Below are 18713 nucleotides of genomic sequence, written 5' to 3'. Positions count from 1 at the left end.
TCTTCCTTATAATCAATCTGTGTTTTTGGCGGTTTCAGATTTATTACTTTGGAATAAACATTTAGTAGTAGTAGTAGTGCCTATTTTGGGGAGTGTTCGATTTATACCTGTATGTCTTATTCTCAAACAGGTCATAACTATCTCTTCGGAAAAGTTTTACAGAGATTAAACCACCATGAAATACACAATACAAAGAGTAATAATTGACCATGATGGTAGCTGAAAGCGTCATGTCCAAATTTACAGATGTCTCATCAAAAGTGTTGGTCTAAGGATGTTTGTTTGGGCTGCTGAGATTTGCTTTTATTGCAATAGCACGATGGGCCACTGTGAAAAGAAAAACTGAACTGGAGTTCTCCTTCTTTACTACAAAACTGTGCAGTAACAAACAACAGCAAAAATCTATGCAAAGGGTTAAGGGGTGAATACATTTTATAATGAAAAAGAAAGGGAAAGGGTTACTAAAGTTACTTTTGTGAATGAGGTTTTTTTGCTAGGTCAATAATAATATATAAAATATAGTATTATATTTCCAATATAATACTGTTTTTGCATTGTTTAGTACTTGCATGTATTTGTGCATTGTATTTATTCCCTCAGTTGCACTCAGGGCTGCCTGGCAGACAGAACTCAGGGCTCCAGTTTAAACTCTTAGACGCGCCCTCGCTGTGCGCATGCGCAGTCAAACCAATCCGTTACCATGTCAAACCTCAGAAATGAAACTCTTCCTCTGAAAACTACCTAATGAAGTGCTGAACGAGCAGGTAAAGACACACGCGGCTTTAAAGCTAGATAAAACTCTCATAAAAGATGTGTAACAGTGACAGAAACTGGCGTCTTTTTGCTCATGAACAAACTTTTGGAGTTAGAGCTAAGAGACATGGGTAGCTAACAGCTAGCCGCTCGGCTAGCTTGCAGTAGCCGTCAGTTCGCAGCTCGTCGCCACTCGCTGTCTGTTAGGGAGCCACCTGACAACCGCTCACATGATTTAACTACAGCGAGCAGACCGATGACATTACACAACAGAAAACAGCCCTTCTTAATGTCTTTATGTTTGCAGTTTGGACCACAGGAGTGCCACTTAGAGGCTTGTTAAAACAACAACAAAAACAACAACAACATGTTTGGTAAGAAGAAGAGAGCTCCGCAGCCCAGAGGCCAGGGCGCTGCTGCAGCCAAGCAGGTAGCAACAACAACAACACCGACAAACCTTCGTGCTACAGAGAGTTTAACCCCTTTTCTCTTGTCAACAGCAACTAAGTTTATCTGTCGCTTCCTGGTTTCAGATGGGTCTGTTTGTAGACCTGGACTCTGAGGAGATGATGGTGGGTATGGAGGGGAACCTGGACGATCCGGACTTGGAGGCTGAACTTGCTGCTATCACTGGAAATAAAGCTGCTGCTGGAGGGAGAGCCAAGCAGAAGGGGAAAAGTGAGTGCTGTATGATTTGTAGTTCAGTGAACAACACTGTAACACTGATGTGTTGTCCTTCATGCCTCCAAGCAGCACGTAGCCTGATCGATTTTTAAGGCTGATACTGATATTTTTTTTAACAGTTGCAACTAAGAAATGTACCAGGCAGGACATTTTACAGTAGAAAAACAAGCTTATCACCACTTTCTACTGGGCAAAGTATAGAGGGGTGACACCCAAAACAAAACTTTGGCCACGGGAAAAGCTCTTTCCCACAGCACCATTATCTTATTATTTTTCATCTTTACTTCAATAAACAAGTAGGACACATTAGCTCTTCATCAGGTACAGAGGAATTAAAACTGTCAACACATTCTTTGTATGTGTGTATTTTTGGCCAAATAGTATATAATGATATTATGTCTTAAGTTGTTGAAAACTTCCTGCAAGAACGTGACAAAGAAATGTTTCTGCTGTTTCTTATTATCTTTGGAAAGTTGTTATGTTGGCTTTGCCACAATGCAGCCATTAATGACACTATTAAAATTGATATTATTACAGCATTACCTTGTGGTATGTGTCACATACAAACCTAGCTGGATACGTGACATCATGTTTGTGTTGTAGGCCCGCTGCCCATGGAAGACATCGCAAGAATGGCTGACGAGTGCATGAGAGATGTGGATGAGGATATAGATGACGGTGACCTGGAGGACGATGAGGATCTATTGGTTGGTGTTGTGTATATTTATCTCTGCTCTTAGATCCCAAGGTTCTGGACAAAGTAGGCTGTTTAGCAAACAGATGTCGTAAACATGCTGGAATTAATTAAAGTAGCTGTAGGACCCCAATGCAGTCATCCAACAAATGTATTTATTTAACAGTTGAGCCATCACAAAGAAAACTTTAGACAGGAGATTTAACAGAGACTAAAAATTACAGTGCCATTTAAGAAATAGTTCCAGTGTAATTCAAGAAGTGGCAGTGACAGAAAAAACGAAATTCTCGAGCATCAATTTAAAAGAAATTAAAGGTCCCATATTATGCAAAATGTACTTTTTAATGTCTTTTCACATTAAATATACGTCCCCACTGTGCCTACCGACCACCAAACTATGAGAAAAGTCTATTCTCTCATTTTTTTTCACTAAGATGGTGTTCGTAGAAAAACGTGCTGATTTATCCAGGCACTAATCCTCCTCTGGTGGAGCAGAACCAACAGGTGCAGGTGTAATCAGTTATCACCTGATTACCGGGTCACCTCGTGATCCAAAAGCATGAGAAAAAACAAAAATATAACCTGTCCTGGTTGGCATGTATGTTCTGTTTAAAATAATTCTAGAGAAATGCCTCTGCAGATAAAGACAGTATCTATGATCTATGAACTATCTCACAGTTAAATTAGGTCACTGATTGTTATTGATTTGTGCTTCATCTGCAGTTTTTGGTTTACAGAACTTTCACTTTTCAAACAACTGCATGTTTTACCAAACCTGCAAACAGAAAACTGGCCTCACACTCTGTGCACCTGAAATCCAACCTTGCATGTGAACAATAAAAGTTCAGTCGCTGTATTTTTCCCCATCAGGCAGAGCTACAGGAAGTGGTGGGTGAAGTGGAGGCTGAGGATGCTGCAACTGTTTCCTCCACGTCGTCCGCAACTACAGAATCTTCTCAATCTGAGACACCAGTGTCTCCACCACCGCAGGTACAACATGCTGCTCTCTCACCGCCTAGTAACTGACACCAACAGCCACCAAAAGACACATCAGACAGTGGAAAATCTTAACCGTTGGCGGTAACAGGAAAGGGCACACGCACTTGTCTCACTGTTTGCTGGTTTACAAAGTTAGCCACTTATCTTAAACCGTTTTTATTTTAAAATAGTGACGAATGTAAACATTTTGTTAGCCATTAAACACATTTCCTGATACTTATCCCACCTGAGTCACCTGAATTGCCTAGTATTTTAAACAAGTGATTAAAGATGAGAACTAGTTATGTCGAAGTTACAATCAGTGTTTTTTCTACTTATTAATTATCTCTGACAAATACTTTTATGTTCTCCACCCACTGTTCTGCATGCTGAGTAATTTCCTGACCTGCCGTAGAATTACCAGATGTTTTCAGATAATTTTGACAGAACTTACTTGTTGTTGTGGTGAAGCAGCAGGAAGTAAAGGTGCCCTCAGCAGCACCCGGCAGCCTTCAACACACCCTGGAGGAAAGAGTAGCCATGTACAAGATGGCCTTACAAAACGCCAAGACTGCTGGGGAGACCTCCAAAGCCCGGAGATACGACCGTGGCCTGAAGGTGAGTTAAACTACTGCCTGATGACAAGATGCATGCTCAAGCGGCAGAACTATAGCAACATTTTCATTATGGATATTTGATAATCAACATGACATTTCAATCTGTTTTTTTGTTGTTGTCTTAAAACATATTTTGATGTAGTACCTCAATGTCGAGCTGTTGTATCATTTATTCTTGTTATTGTCCACTGTTCAATTCCCAAACTCCCAAAGATGTATTTCAGATGAAAACAATTCCTCCATGAGGGCTTAGTAACATGTCACAGCTACAGATTCATTGAAGCACAATCCTTACTCAGTATTCACATGTATGACCACACTATTTCATCTCTTAAAGGAAGACATCTTTTAAATCAGTTTTCTAAATCATTTCACACTTTAACACTTATTTCAGACATCCTTTACAATTACAGCTGATAATGGTTGTTAATGTTGATCTCTACAGACTTTGGAGACGATGTTGACTGCTGTGAAAAAGGGGAGACCAGTTAACGAGGCAGAGATCCCTCCTCCTGTTGCCACCGGAGCCCCAAGTGCCGAGTCTCGGCCCGCTGTTCCCCACCGACCTGCTCCCCCTGCACCTTCACCTCCTGAATCCACTTCTTCAGATGAGCAGGGGCAATTGGAGGCCACGACACCCCAGCCTGCTGTACCAGAGATCGTCACCCCCAGCAGTGAAGAAGAGCAGTCGTCCTCCGCCACTCTGCCCACTCTGAGCAGCGTCCCATCTCCAGAGGAGCCGACGGAGGATCAGTCCGACCAGCCTCAGGCAGATGGTCCATGTCAATTGAATTATATGGAGTTATATCAGTGATAATATTCTGTATTAGAGGAAGAAAGCATTCAACATGCCGTGAAAAACAGGAAACACTTTCCATTGAGTTCAGATCTTTAGTGGCTAAGTTACAAACTGCAAAGACCCTTTAAATATGTTCAAAACATGTTTGATATCCTAAATTGTTATTTCAAAGACTAAAACAATTGGTGGTAGAAAGGAGCACACTCTGCATATTGTTGAAAGTTATCTGATACCATTTTTGTTGATACATTTCCAGACTTTTATGCTCGTGGTCTTGAGGAAACAATGATTTGATTCAGTTTTTGCTTTGCTCTTTAATTATTTAATTCAGTATTTCAGCACACTTTACATACAATATACTTGAGATATTCCTTTATTAGTCCCACGACGGAGAAATTTACCACATTGTGAGAATGAGTTAAGTGTGAAGTGAATTAAGTGTTAAGAGAAGAATTAAGTCTCAGCTGTTGAGAATTCTTGGCTTCCTTTTTTATTTTCTCAAGTTTGCGTGTGAAGAATTTTTTTGTATTGTTAAGTACTCTTTTTTTTTTTTTTTTTTTCAGTGCCAGATGTATTAAATCGTTGAGTGAAAGCGATTGTCCTCTAGCATCTCAACATGTGATGAATGTGGCCTTTCACCGTTGTAATTGTCCTGTGTTTCTATCCACGCGCATCTGCAGCGAATGAGGCAACCAGGACGACGCTTTTGGAGAGGCAGAGAGAGTACAAGATGGCAGCGCTGAGAGCCAAGAAGCAGGGAGATGTGGAACAAGCCAAGCTTTACTTCAAGACAAGCAAGGTGAGTAGAAAGACCACAACCCTGAGTGATTTGTTTGTGCGTCCTGCACAGAAGTTTGTATCAGCACTTTGAATTGTTGTAAAAATGTGAAACTTGACAACTTCCTTGTAGAATCTGGATATACCTGATATCTATTTATTTTGAGCTCTTGAGAACATGCAATATCAGCCTGATAAATCTCTATTATCTTTCTATTCAATCATTAAAAAAATTCAGTATATAGTTGCTGAGCTACAACTGTCAGTAAAGCGGTTTCCCTCATTCGGTTTTATGTACCCTTTATGCTACTATGTGGTAAATGTGCACAATAAAGCCTTGTTTTCACTAGAACTGGAAGCAGCATTCAGACAGTTTTGCAAATCAGAGGAAGTTTTTGCTGTAGGAATGTAGCAGCAGCAGCTTTGATAATAGATGCAGAATGTTTTTTTAACCCGATGCCTTGCGGGCTTATTGTAAAAACAAAAAGTCCCTTATTTTTTTCCTGTTCCTGTTCAGAATTATTGCTTTTTAATTAGCCTTGTATCGACTTCATGTCAAGGTTAATGTACCAGACATCAGTCATGAAACCAAATTTGATTAGAGGTTTTTAGTGTCTCACAAAATAATGTAGTAAAGTAAAGTAATAATGTAAGTTAGATTGCTAACAGAATCACACATCAGTATTTGTGCAGTCTGTTGTCTGAGCCTGTTGCTGCATATTCTGACTGCAGGATTTCTCTCTCAAGTATGTGAAACATGCCAACAATTTGGCAGTCGACAAAGACCATCATTATCTTTGACAGAGTTGGGTTTTTGGTATTTTTTGGTGCAGAGGTTCGATGCAGTGATTGAGGCGTTGGAGAAAGGACAAGCAGTCGACCTGAGTGGCCTTCCTCCACCTCCAGATCAGGGTAAGGAGCACTGGTATAGCATGTTTATATAAGTGGCCTTTTTAGCTCTTTTAAAGACAAAAATGATCCAGTGATTTACAGGAGGATTAAAAGGGAAAGGAGGAAATATGGGAGACAGAAGAGAATAAAGAGAAATAAGTGTATAACACACACAAAAAAATACAAAACCAAGAATAGTGTAGAAAAAAGAAAAATATTATTTAAAGGAAATACAAGACAGTTAAAAGGAAATGAAAACAAGAATCAGGAAAGACCGATAAAAGTACGTTTAAAGGATTCCACTGAGTCAGCGGATTTCCTAATTTCACATAACATGAGCAACATGTTGGGAAACAGCAGAAGAATAACCGTCGTTTTCAACACAAACCCTGGATTATATTTCAAACAAGTACAGACATGGGAAGAAATGAGCCTAGAAACCATTTGTCATCAGTCACCTCATCAAGCAATATATTCAGCAAATTTCACAAATTAAGTAACTAATTTTACATAATTTTATTTTATTGTTGAACTTGTTGTTGTTGTGCCTCTGTGTGTTTAAATTCATCTTGTGTGAAGGAACAGAAGGAAGCTCTGCTCCAGTGAGGGAACTTTCCTCTGGGCCAAACATACAGGTCACCCAACCGATCGCAGCAGCTTCAGGTAGAAATAGTTTATTACAATAATAATCAGCTTGTTGTTCAGCGCTGTAAGTTTCTTTTTGACCAGTCATTCTGTTTCTGATTCCACCACACTTACTTCTTACTAGTATTTATATCAAACAGCTTCATTTTTGACTTCATAGGGAAGAAAACACGCCGCTTGTGCTGGGCACAGCTTGGTTATGTTTAAGCATAACTACAGAGACTGTTTGGAATAAAATGATAATGATAGTTTAACAGAATTAATGGAAATACAGTGAAACATTTGATACTTGTCTTTTGAGCCAGTAAGAGAAAACTGCACCAGGCTCAAATATTGAAACATTTAAAACAGTACCCAAGCTTACAGTTAAGTCAACTTATCTTAGGTTTTTCTCATTGGTGTTTTTTTTAGCAGTATTTTTAGTTGCCACCACTTGGATCCAGACTGAAATATCTTGGGATGCCACGATCTGGGTGGCTGTAGACTCTTAGTCTTGTTTTAATAACATTAGTTTCCAAGTAAAGTCTCAAAACAAAACAAAAAAAGACTTATTGAGAAACTCTTTGTTGCCTCACTCCTTCAGCTCCTGACCCCCCATCAGCCCCTGCAGCTCCCAAAGACGTGCTGGAGGCTCTCGAGCAGAGACGAGCCAAGTATGTGGAGGCGTCCAATCAGGCCAAAGCCAGCGGAGACGACCGCAAGGCCCGAATGCACGACCGAATCGCCAAGGTACAAGGAGAGGCTCTCATCCCGATGTCTGTATTTACCTTTATTACAGAACTCTATTACTAAGCTGGCACATTATTAGAAAATATGGTTTAGTTAAAAGTAAAAAAGTATTCAGTATAAAAGTGAGTAAAAAGGTTTCATGACTTAAAAGATCTTGATTTTATTTGCAATTTTTATCAGAAATTGACAAATTCATTTTAAAGACAGTATGATGGTGATTTGTCGTGTCTGATCATGTTAAAATCTTGAAAATATACAGTATGTGGGTATGAATAAAGAAAACCAGGAATGGATAAAACAGTAATGGCACTAATCTTAGCACTTTGCAGCAATAGATCTTTTCTCTTTTTACTGCATTACTGTAGCATTAGCTCTGCTTCTCTCCCTTCTCCGCCTGCAGCAATACCAGAGTGCCATCCGGACTCACAAAGCAGGGAAAGCAGTCAACTTTGAGGAGCTGCCGGTTCCTCCTGGTGAGAATCTTTTGAATTTCATGTTTTTGAGTCAGCAGTGTAATTTCCAAGTAGCATTTAGCTCCGTAAAATTAGATTTGAATTGTATTTCAGGTTCTGTAGTCCTGTCAGTGAGTCATGTTTTTGTTCTCAACCAAGAGAGCAAATCTAGAACGTATCAAAGTGTTTAAGAAGTGTTATATTAGTCAGAATGAGGATTTGGTTTTTCTTTTAGGTTTTCCTCCAATCCCAGGCCAGAAAGCAACAGGAGCTGAGCAGGGGTTTGTTGCCGCTCTGGTGGCAGCTGATAAGCTTGCCTCCACTGATGTTGCCGAAATAGCAGAAGAAGAAGAAGATGAGGAGAAAGAAGTGGAGGTGAGCTATCACTCATTGCATTATATATATTTTCTGATGAGGTTTATGTGGATAAATTGTTCATACATTGTTTTCTTTTCTTCTTTGTTGTAGTCTAAGCCATCTGTTCCAGAAGAGCGGAGGAAGCCCACGTTAGATGTCCCCGCCGCAGGTCAGGCAAGGAAAAGGACTCCGTCATCGTCACCTGACCGAACGGCCGCCAGAGAAGGACTTTCACCAACAGGTTAGCCCCCACAACGACACAGCACATCCTTCAAAACACCCGGTTTCACAAAACACCGTAAATATGACATTTAATTTTTCTTTAGCTGGGGGACTTACTTAGGTAGTTAGAAGTCTGTAACCACGGTTTTCAGCAGACTGGTGAGGACGTCTAAAACTCGATCAATGACACAACGCACTGTTGAGTTGCAGACATGAAATATCTGGCCCCCCGTCATGTAGCATGAAACCATAGAGCAATTGTTAATCGTTAAAATGGTTGGAAAAGCAGAGCTCTGAAAAGTGGAGTGATCCAACTCGACAGTCGGACAACTCATGAATTGACTGCCAGTCAAATCTAAGGTGGAAAATCAATCACTCGTCGCTAAGCATATCCATCGGGTTATCCATCAGGTTTTCTTTATTTAACGCCATAAACTCGGCCATGTTGTGGTTAATGTAAAATCAGAGTTTGGAACAGAAAGTCAAAACCAGTTGAAGTTTCCTTTTAATTTTAATATTATTTTTGGTGCCCACATTTTTGTTGTTTTTGAAACACAAATGTGGTAAAAATTCTGTATTTGCTGCTGATATTATTCCCATTTTTACTTTTTACATTTCATATAAAACACAATCTCTGTGTTGGTGGCCAGTTTTACCTTCAATGTGCAGAGGCTGTAAATCAAAGCATCTTCTTGTCTTCCTGTGAGAAGCTCCTAACTTTTCTCTGTCACACAGATACATTTGAAAACTCTGATCCCCACTCAAAACTTCCTACTGTGTCTTTGCTTCTTTTTTCTTCTTCATCGTCTTTCTTTGTCCTCCAGCGGTTCAGCAGCTGGAGTTCCTGGAGGGCAGGAAGAAGCAGTACATGAAGGCGGCGCTGCAGGCGAAGCAGAAGAACGACATGGAGCAGGCCAAGATTTTCCTCCGCACCGCCAAGGGCTTCGACCCCATGATCGAGGCAGCACGCAGCGGCAAAACTGTGGACATCAGCAAGGTGAGCAGACGGGAGATTTATTCTCCTACTGGTAGTTTTTATACCGATTGTCAAGTTAATCCTTTGTATGATTGGCCTTCAAACCAGCTGGGTCTTAGAAATACGCTTTATTCAGTCAGTGGAAATTAAGTGATTTAGATGAAATGAGGGGACACAGTGGAAATCGGTCTCGACTCACCTTTTTCCTCTGAATATTAAGATTGTTGTATGACTTTCATTACATTGTTGATAAAGCTACAACATGTTTTTTTTACATAAAAATGTGAAAGAGAAAGAAAACTAGCTCAGAATTCATTTGCTCAGTCGGAATGATGACAAATATCCCACAGCTTGACTTATTGAGCTGCGTTTATTCATCTGTTGAAGAAACTTCCTGCGAAATTGGATCAGGTTTCTTCAACAGTAGAAACCTCCTGTGGACCTATTTTGTGCCTAGAATAGGTCATGGTTAGGTCAAGAAATAATCATTATTTTCATTGTCAGTCAAAGTGTTGATCATTTTCTTGATTAATCGATGAGTTGTTTGATCTAAAAAATGTCAGAAAATGGTGAAAAATGTTGCTCAGTGTTTCCCAAAGCCCAAGATGACGTCCACAAATGTCTGGTTTTGTCCACAGCCCAAAGATATTGAGTTTACTGTCCCAGAGGAGTAAAGAAACCAGAAACTATTAACTTTAAAGAAGCTGAATTCAGAGAATTCTTACCATAAAAAATTACTCAAACTGATTGATTATCAAACTAATTGGTGATAATTTGAAAAATGCAGTGCAAAACGGGCAAGCACAAAATATTTTGATGAAAAAACTCAATGACAAGAAAATTATTTTAAAGTATCCCATTCAGAGATGAAGTGAGGCAAAACAAAAAATGTTTTTCAGTATTTAAAAGGTAAACATGGTACCACAGTCACTTATATCAGCTAAACCAGATGAGACCACAGTGGCTGAACGACTCTCCCTGTGCTGTACCCGTAGGTGCCATCGCCTCCTGGTGACGAAGACGACGACTTCATCCTGGTTCATCACAGCGACGTGCAGATCTCAGAGAAAGCAGAGCAGGTTTACTCACAGCTGGCCAAGATCCTCAAGGAGCAGTATGAGGTAAAGGACTGAAAGACGACCACAATTACAGATTATTTTTATGGTTCAAATATGTCTCCGCTCGCATCATATTCGGGATTCCCAGGAACTTAAATCTCTCCAGAATTCAACGTTTTCAGTTCTCCAAATTATTTCTGATGCCAGAGAAAGGTTTTATTTTTCTATTCCCAGTCTGGCTGCTGAGATTTCTTCTGGCTCTCCTCCTTTTTAGAAATGTATGACTCACTCCAAGCAGTTCACACACCTGGGGAACGTCGCCGAAACAACAAAGTAAGCCTGAATCAAAATATTTCCAGATGATTTAAGTCGTTTTGCAATCTGTCTTGGCAAAATATTGAATATGTGCATTCTGTCCATTCTGACACAACATTTTATCGGCCGCTTGCAAAAATATGTCTGTTTTTAATTCTAACTTTGCAGACGTGATTTCCTCTTTTGTGTCTTTAATTAAACTGTATATATTTAAATTAATTAAACTGTATATATTTGAATTAATTAAACTGTATATATTTAAATTAATTAAACTGTATATGTACATCAGCATTATGTTATAAACCATATAGAGCCGGCTGATGTCTCACAGACGTTGTTTTTTGTGTGTGTGTGTGTGTGTGTGCGCTCCAGGTTTGAGAAGATGGCGGACAGTTGTAAGAAGAGTCTGGAGGTGTTGAAGCTGGCTCAGTCGAGGGGTCTGCCTCCTCCTAAACATCACTTTGAGGAGAGATCGTTTCACACCGTCAGGTGGAGTTCACAGTTCATAAGATTTTCCTCAGTCCTCACATGTTCTCATTCATTGTTATAAAGTTCCCCGAGGTCAAAGAAAAGATGCTTTGTTATCTTTTCAAAATGTTTTGAACATATACTCTCCCATCTCACTTTATTAGATGCACCTACACAATTTAACAGCTAAATTAAATTCAACCATATGTTTATTATGGAAGTTGTAGTTTATGGTGGTGTTGAACTGGATTGCTGTGTATTGAAATGTTGGTGGCCAAAACATCAGTAACTTCACTTAATATAATGCAGTCCAGTTCAACAGCACTACAAACTACAACCTCAGTAAGGCCAGATTCAGACGGACTGTCCCACAAACAATTGAAACTGGGCTCAACTTTTGCTATGAAGAGACGTCATCCAGCAAGATGGTGCGTTAGCTATCAAATACAAGCAAAAGAACATTCCTGGTGCATTACTTTGCAGCATGAACGCCGTCACTACCGTTTTACCTACATGAAAGATAAAATAGTTTCCAGAGTGGTAAAATCCTGCCTGTGAGTATTATAAACTTGTTTGCTTCTTTCTCTCTCTTTCAGGATATTTCCAGAGCTGAGCAGCACTGACATGGTGGTTATTATCATCAAAGGGATGAATCTTCCTGCTCCTAGTGGTAAAAACACAAGTCTTTACCCTTCAGTACAATGCAGTACAGGCGGTCCATGTGATAAAAATGCCATGCCAATGCAAATCTGAAAACACTGAAAAGTGATGTTTTTATACCTTAAATTCAATCTCAGAGACCTTTTATATAGTTTCTTGCTTTGCTGGGGATCTGGTGAAAAACTAGATGTTGAATCTTAATTGCAGAGTAGGTCGACAATAATTGGCATTTTGCATTTTGTTTCTGTGAATTTGGTTTTGTTTTCAGTTTGAAGTACCAATACAAATGTCTTCACATACTGGTTGATGCTTTGTGATAAACTTTCTCCTTCAGGGATCCAAACAAACGATCTGGATGCCTACGTCAAGTTTGACTTCCCGTACCCCAGCACAGTAAGAGCCTCAAACTGCAGCTCGTTTTAATTTCCACAGCCACCTCAGGTGACTTTTCTCCTGAAAGTGTTGGTTTCTGTTTCTGCCGCCAGGAGCAGCCACAGAAACACAAAACAGCCGTCATCAAGAACACCAACTCCCCAGGTGAGACATGAACATGTCCATGCGTTTGTGTCACATATTTGCATCAACAACGTTGATGTTTCTAGAGCTGAAGATCTGCAGTGACATTTCTTCCCAAACAGGAGTACGTTGGAGTACTGTATTCTCCTAGAGACTTTTAATATTTTAAGTACTGAAGTTACCTACCACTTTTCCCAAGAGGTGGATACAAAACTGTTGTCGTAGTTGTGACTGTAAATGGCCTATTTTTTTATCCTTTAAGTTATTTTTGTATATATTTTCTGAGATGACACATTTATGTTTGGGGCTGTGTGGGTGATTTTAATTTTGAAATAATCAAAATAAACAATCAAAATAAAGTTCTGTTCTGTCTTATGATGACAGTATACTGAGAACCAGAAACAGGCTCATCGCTAAGCAGGTTATCAGACGCTGTACAAGAGAATTTTGAAACATTTGGTATGTGAAGTCTCAGCAGGCTGCGTCTCTTCATCTGTGATCTCTTTTAACCAGAATATAACCAGAGCTTCACCCTGTCAATCAACCGTAACCACCGCGGCTTCAGGAGGGTGGTGACGTCTAAAGGCATCAAACTGGAGCTGCTGCACAAAGGGTGAGTGACGGACAGCCGCTCGCTCTGCAGGGCAACAGCATCGATCAGCCGCTGTATGAAAACAAAGAAATGTATGAGCTCAGTGAGGTACACGGCTGTAAAGTATTTATGTGTATTATTACTAAAACAAAACAGTAATTTCTGATAGACAGTGACATATTTTCTAGTTTTATGTACAAATTGAAACAAGTAAAAAGAAAAAAAAACAGTTTAATTTTAATATTTCACAACTACATTCGTGTCACAGTAGCTAGTGATAAGCTGTACAGAGTTTCTACGCAGGATAGAAAACTATGGAAAATGGTTTGGGAATTTCCAGCTCTGGACAAGCATGGGAAAAAAGAAAAGAGAGTTTGAAAAAATATCTTCCAAACAAGGCTGCACAAACGCTGTGAAAATTAAATTCAACTTGTTTCAATGCAAGAAATATGGGTCGAGCAATAATAAAATATGCATTCAGTGTTTAAAGGAAAATAATATCAGTATAAGTAACACTGCTTAGTTAACTTCCTGTTTGGAGTGTGGGCTGCCAGGTAAATGCATGTTTTCCAAAGGCTGGCTCGACAATCCCAAACCTAACACCTGGTAAAGTACATGCTGACAGTTGGGTTTCAAAACCATTTATTTACTCACTCAGTTAAATATAGTCTGACAAATCTAAGAAGTCCAGTAATTTGAGTCTGTAAAAGTAGGTACATTTCACATGGAGAATGTGTAGTAATCCTTTCTGGGATGTGACGGTGACGCTGCTGCTGTGTGTCGTCTGGCAGCGGGTTCTTGCGGAGCGACAAGCCGATCGGGACGGCCCTCGTAAAGCTGGACAAGCTGGAGTCACAGAGCGAGATCAGGGAGATTGTTGAGGTGGGTGGAAAATAACACAATCAAACAAAGCTGATGGAGAGAGATGAATGAACGTGGAGTCTCTGAGGTGCTCGCTGACCATTTGTGTGCCCCTAAACATCCATAACTTTAATCCTCGTGTCAGGTGATGGACGGCCGCAAGCCAACAGGCGGTCGTGTTGAAGTGAAGGTCCGACTGCGTGAGCCTCTGAGCGGACAGGACATGCAGAGGAGCACCGAGCGCTGGCTGGTGATTGACCAGTCACAGGTAACATTAGATATCACATATACAGTGTGAATATTTCTGCAGCATTGTTCTTCAAACCTGAGATTGTGTAAAACTCCTGATGTTGGTTCTCCTTGTCTCCAAGGCTCTTATTTAGATGCTGCTAGAAGATTAAAGATGATTCACAAGTTAAAGGTACATTTCTTCTTATTTTGCCTTAATTGTCTAGATTAATACAATGTAGGTTTAATTATTTTACTTTTACTTAAAGCTGGTGGGACTTAAAGACATGAATACAATCCAGCGCTCTGCATGAAGCACTTGTTGACAGTGTTTGTGTAATTACTCTCTTTACCAGAAGGGGGAGACAAATGTTCTGCATTGCAGGTTTCAAGTAGATTTTTTTGAATGAAGAACTTTTGAAGTGGAATATTTTCTCTAAGGGTGGGAATTGATGAGATTTTATTGATACAGATGATATCATTGATTCTGCTTATAGGTCCGATTCTTAATTGATTCCTGATCAACTTTCTTTGCGATAAAAAAGTAGGTCTACGCAGGTTTTTAGCGTCATGGCAACTGTTAAATCATCATCCGTTTGTCCATGTGTCAATTTTCAATTTTCCTCTCACTTTTGCGGTGATTCACAATGTCTGAAAAACCTATTTTATTGACGGTTTTATATCATCATTTGGCTGCTGATTATTCGGCCGATAGGGGCCACAAGTCCTCAATAACTGCTTCAGTCTGACTCACAGTGAAGCTAAAAACAAGCCTTTTTCACTGTGTGGTGTTTGTTTTTTATTCTACCTTTTACATTATTTATCTAAAATGTCAAACTTTTTGTTTAAAAAGTACAGATACGTTTGATTCACCGGACTGATGACAAATTCTTTGTGTTGCAGATTAAAGGCACTCAATCAAAAACACTCAGAGTTGGAGGAGAGAGGACGGAGTTTGGGATGCGATGAGGACGGCCTGTCGGTCAGACCGGACTCAGATCTACACGGGTGTGTGACTTGTTCAAACTTTTGCACATTTGCAAGACACGAGAGCTTCCCTCTCACACTGTGGTCCACCAGGAGGAGACTGTCGGTTACTGTCGGTCAGCGACTGTCTTCAGTCTGAGTACCGACCAGCGGCTGATGACCCCAGCTGACGGACAGCTCTCCCCTTGGTGCCGTCGCTGGTGACTCACACAGATGTGAAGGCTCCTTGTGAGATTTAAATTCATTCAAGCAACGACCACAGTTGCCCAAAAAAAGCCTCCTCACGTATCACTTTTTCTCCTGAGGACGGCGGGCAGCGTGTCCTGTGCTTGTGTTGAAGGGGCTCAGTGTGGAGCTAACCTGTTCCTGCTGCCCAACAGTTAACATAAATATATCAAAGAATGTGTACATGTTCCTCATATTATACAGCTCTGGTATCTAGAACTGCACCTATGCACTAACACCAAAGTAATCACTGTTGCTGTAAAATCCTGCATATTTGAAAGTCGCCTTCATCTGATGAACCTGTTGCGATGACAAGAGCTCAACAGGTGACGGGACACGGACAGTTTTTATTATTTTTTGCACACAATTCGTCTGGTTGTGGGAACGCAGGCAGATGCAGCACCCACGTAGATGTTTCACAGGAGTGAGCCAAGAAATTCTGCTGCTTCACAAGGTACGATTATATGGTTATTTTGAGGACCACGCTCCCTTTTTGGCACCTTTCACTTTGATTGATAAGTCGTCTAAACTGCACTCTCACTTATCCGCAGCTTCAGGTGTGTTTTAGATTTATATTTGCCTTGTTTACACTCAACAGCACAAATCTGTGCAGAATCACAACTGAACTGAGTTTGTCTGATGTTTAGTTCTGCAACAGAAATAGAAGAGTTTCAGTCTATAAAGCTAAATATAAATGTTATCTTAAGGCAAACATTAATTATTGCACAGACGAAAAGGTGGTTTAAAAGTAATTAAATCACCAATTGACTAAACTTTAACAGCATCCTGTACATATTAAGTTAAAGGAATAGTTTGACCTTTTGGATGACACCCATATTCACTTTGTTGCAGAATTCAATGAGAAGTTTGAATCCACTCTAATGTCTGTGTGATAAATATGAAGCTAGAGCACAATTAGCTTAGCTTAGCTTAGCATAAATGCTAGAAGCAGGGGGAAACTGCCAGCCTGACTCTGTTCGGAGTTCAGAAATACATCTACCAACACATTTAAAGCTCATTGATTAACACACTATGTCTCATTTGTTTAATCTTTACACAGGCAGGCGACTATTTGTGGTTTCAGAGAGCAGCTGTCATAGTGACTCCCTGTCAACCTCACGACCACAGAAAGACTCCACTTTGTGAGCGTTAGCAGTGCTGGCAGGTGTGTTATTTGAAACTTTGAGTGCAGTCAGGCTAGCCGTTTCCCCCCGCTTCCAGTCTTTATGCTAAGCTAAGCTAACCGCCTCCAGACTTCAGCTTTCTCACACAAGCAAGAGAGAAGTCTTCTCATCAAACTCTCAAAAGTGAATACATGCATTTCCAAAGAAGGTCAAACTCTTGGATCTATACTCTATATGCGCCAAACCACTTTTTAAAACTATGCATGGGATACTGAGTTTTGGGAAGAATCATTTGTTGCTTTAAAGGGCCAGTTCACCCAAATTACAGAAGGATTTATGTTATCTGTTGGGGTATCAACACATGCAGATTTAATCTGTTTAGTTCTGTATACTTGAGATTGTAAGATGTTTACAAGGCCAACAGTGAATTTCCAGTCTCAACTTTAAGATACCGTTGAAAAGAAGACCTTTAAAGTGCCTAGAAGAAAATGTAAATTTACACATTTACTGTATAATTCCACAACAACTGTATCTACTGATTAAAAGCTCCAGAACAGCTACTAAATGGTGAGATTGTTTTGTCAGTAAATATAAATAGTTTCACTGGAGTAACAGGAACATCGTTTGTGAAGACGCGCTGCTGTTGAAGTCCAAATTAATAACCTTATTAAGCTAATTATTAAAAAATTTGCCTGAAATTTTTTTTGGGTAATTTGAGTGAACTGACCCTTTAACCTTTCAGCTGCAGCATTGTACTAAATGTTAAACACAAGAAGCCATAAGAAACAAGCTGAGCCATTTTCCAGCAGGTTTACCTTTCTGTGGTCACCTTTCAGTTTAAAATCACCACCAATCACTGAAACTGACAAACGCCGTCACATTTACCGTAAACACCGGCCTAAATAATTAAAACATACTGTTATCCATAGTTTTATTTTCTGCTGCTCGTTTACGAAGATGAATGATGTCACCTTTATATTTACTAAATTATCTCTAAAACTGAATCAAAGGCTCTAATTTGTTTTGTCTGAATTTGCCTATTCTGCTTAAAAATATACCAATTAAAAAAAATTACCTTGTTTTAATGTTGCACTGTCACAAATTTAATGTATATTTAATATTTGTTGTTTAAGTAAAAATATCGGAACAGTCGGAACAGAAATGCAAAAAACCTGAGTACTCATTTCAATTTTCTATAAGTTTATTTTACATATACTACAGGTTTTTTGATAAAGACCACTTTTCTTGACATTTGTAGTGAAAAGAAAACAAAAGATGTACAGGGTATTTGGCTTCTCAAACAGTTCTGATTGATTATTTTAAAAAAAAGAATTATTTTAACAGAACTGAATTTTTTTTTTTTTTTTTAGTTTCATCCACAAACTAGAAGATATAACTGTTAAAATGCAAAGTTGATTTGCTCTCTTCACCGTTTCAAGCATGTTTCTGTTTGCATGCAGTGTTATAAGTTTGGATAGTAACATCTTACAACTGAATTAAAAAAAAAACAAAAAAAAACAATGCTACTTAGTCAAACAAATTGCACCCTTTTTTTGGATTCAGGACATATTGCACACGTCAGATAATGCCAAAATAAAACAGGAAGTCAGAAAAATAAATCCTCCCGTCTCCTCTTCATTATGCTAATTTATAAAAACAGAAGTGCCGGCGGTGGCGGCTGATGAAAGTCACACAGTGAAGACACAGTGATTGAGGTGCACCAGCTCTGGTGGGATCACAGTAAGAAACCCAGAACTGGTGACCTTTGACCCCTCAGTCAGTCTTTACTGAACATTTTAAATCAGCTTCGCTAACGTTACGTTGCTACAACGGCTCCTAAAAATTGAGTAATAAACCGATAGAGAACAGCTACAGGTCTAATTTAAACTCGAAGCGTCGGCTCGTCTGCAGATTTTTTTCATGTGATTGTCTGATTCCCACTTGTGATGTCGAGATTGTTTTTCTCTGACAATATTTCCACAAAACGTTTCATACTGTATCAACAGTACTTTATGTATAGCCCCTTTCTGGTTTTATATTAGCATGATCAAAGATGGAGAAACTGTCCCCAACGTGGAGTGATTGCTGTACAGAGCATTGTCGAC

At 39.5% G+C, this 18713-nt stretch overlaps 1 protein-coding gene across 1 annotated transcript; it reads left to right on the top strand.

The window, feature by feature from the left end:
• The first annotated feature begins 688 nt into the window (after nucleotides 1-688).
• On the top strand, nucleotides 689-18129 carry cc2d1b (coiled-coil and C2 domain containing 1B). The gene is made up of 26 exons (XM_070845773.1): nucleotides 689-764; nucleotides 1061-1183; nucleotides 1287-1431; nucleotides 2041-2144; nucleotides 3002-3121; nucleotides 3581-3727; nucleotides 4172-4508; nucleotides 5206-5324; nucleotides 6136-6214; nucleotides 6773-6856; nucleotides 7422-7567; nucleotides 7968-8040; nucleotides 8255-8394; nucleotides 8488-8617; nucleotides 9423-9595; nucleotides 10570-10695; nucleotides 10907-10965; nucleotides 11320-11436; nucleotides 12012-12085; nucleotides 12410-12468; nucleotides 12561-12612; nucleotides 13105-13204; nucleotides 13975-14065; nucleotides 14190-14312; nucleotides 14416-14465; nucleotides 15176-18129. The coding sequence occupies exons 2-25, from the start codon at nucleotides 1121-1123 to the stop codon at nucleotides 14425-14427; spliced, it is 2673 nt and encodes an 890-aa protein (XP_070701874.1). The 5' UTR covers nucleotides 689-764; nucleotides 1061-1120; the 3' UTR covers nucleotides 14428-14465; nucleotides 15176-18129.
• Nucleotides 18130-18713: the final 584 nt, after the last annotated feature.

Source organism: Pempheris klunzingeri, chromosome 15 (genome assembly GCF_042242105.1).
Source record: "Pempheris klunzingeri isolate RE-2024b chromosome 15, fPemKlu1.hap1, whole genome shotgun sequence".
In the NCBI taxonomy this organism is placed as follows: Eukaryota; Metazoa; Chordata; class Actinopteri; order Acropomatiformes; family Pempheridae; genus Pempheris; species Pempheris klunzingeri.
The sequence above is the reverse complement of the archived record's forward strand: the minus strand, read 5'-3'. Positions and strand labels throughout refer to the sequence as shown.

What these genes read in the sequence shown, in the direction of transcription:
- cc2d1b (XM_070845773.1), top strand. Translation starts at nt 1,121, where the DNA reads ATGTTTGGTAAGAAGAAGAGAGCTCCGCAGCCCAGAGGCCAGGGCGCT. An exon ending in ATGAGGAGAAAGAAGTGGAG is followed by an intron (nt 8,395 to 8,487) that starts GTGAGCTATCAC and finishes TCTTTGTTGTAG; the next exon opens with TCTAAGCCATCTGTTCCAGA. An exon ending in AACGTCGCCGAAACAACAAA is followed by an intron (nt 10,966 to 11,319) that starts GTAAGCCTGAAT and finishes TGTGCGCTCCAG; the next exon opens with GTTTGAGAAGATGGCGGACA.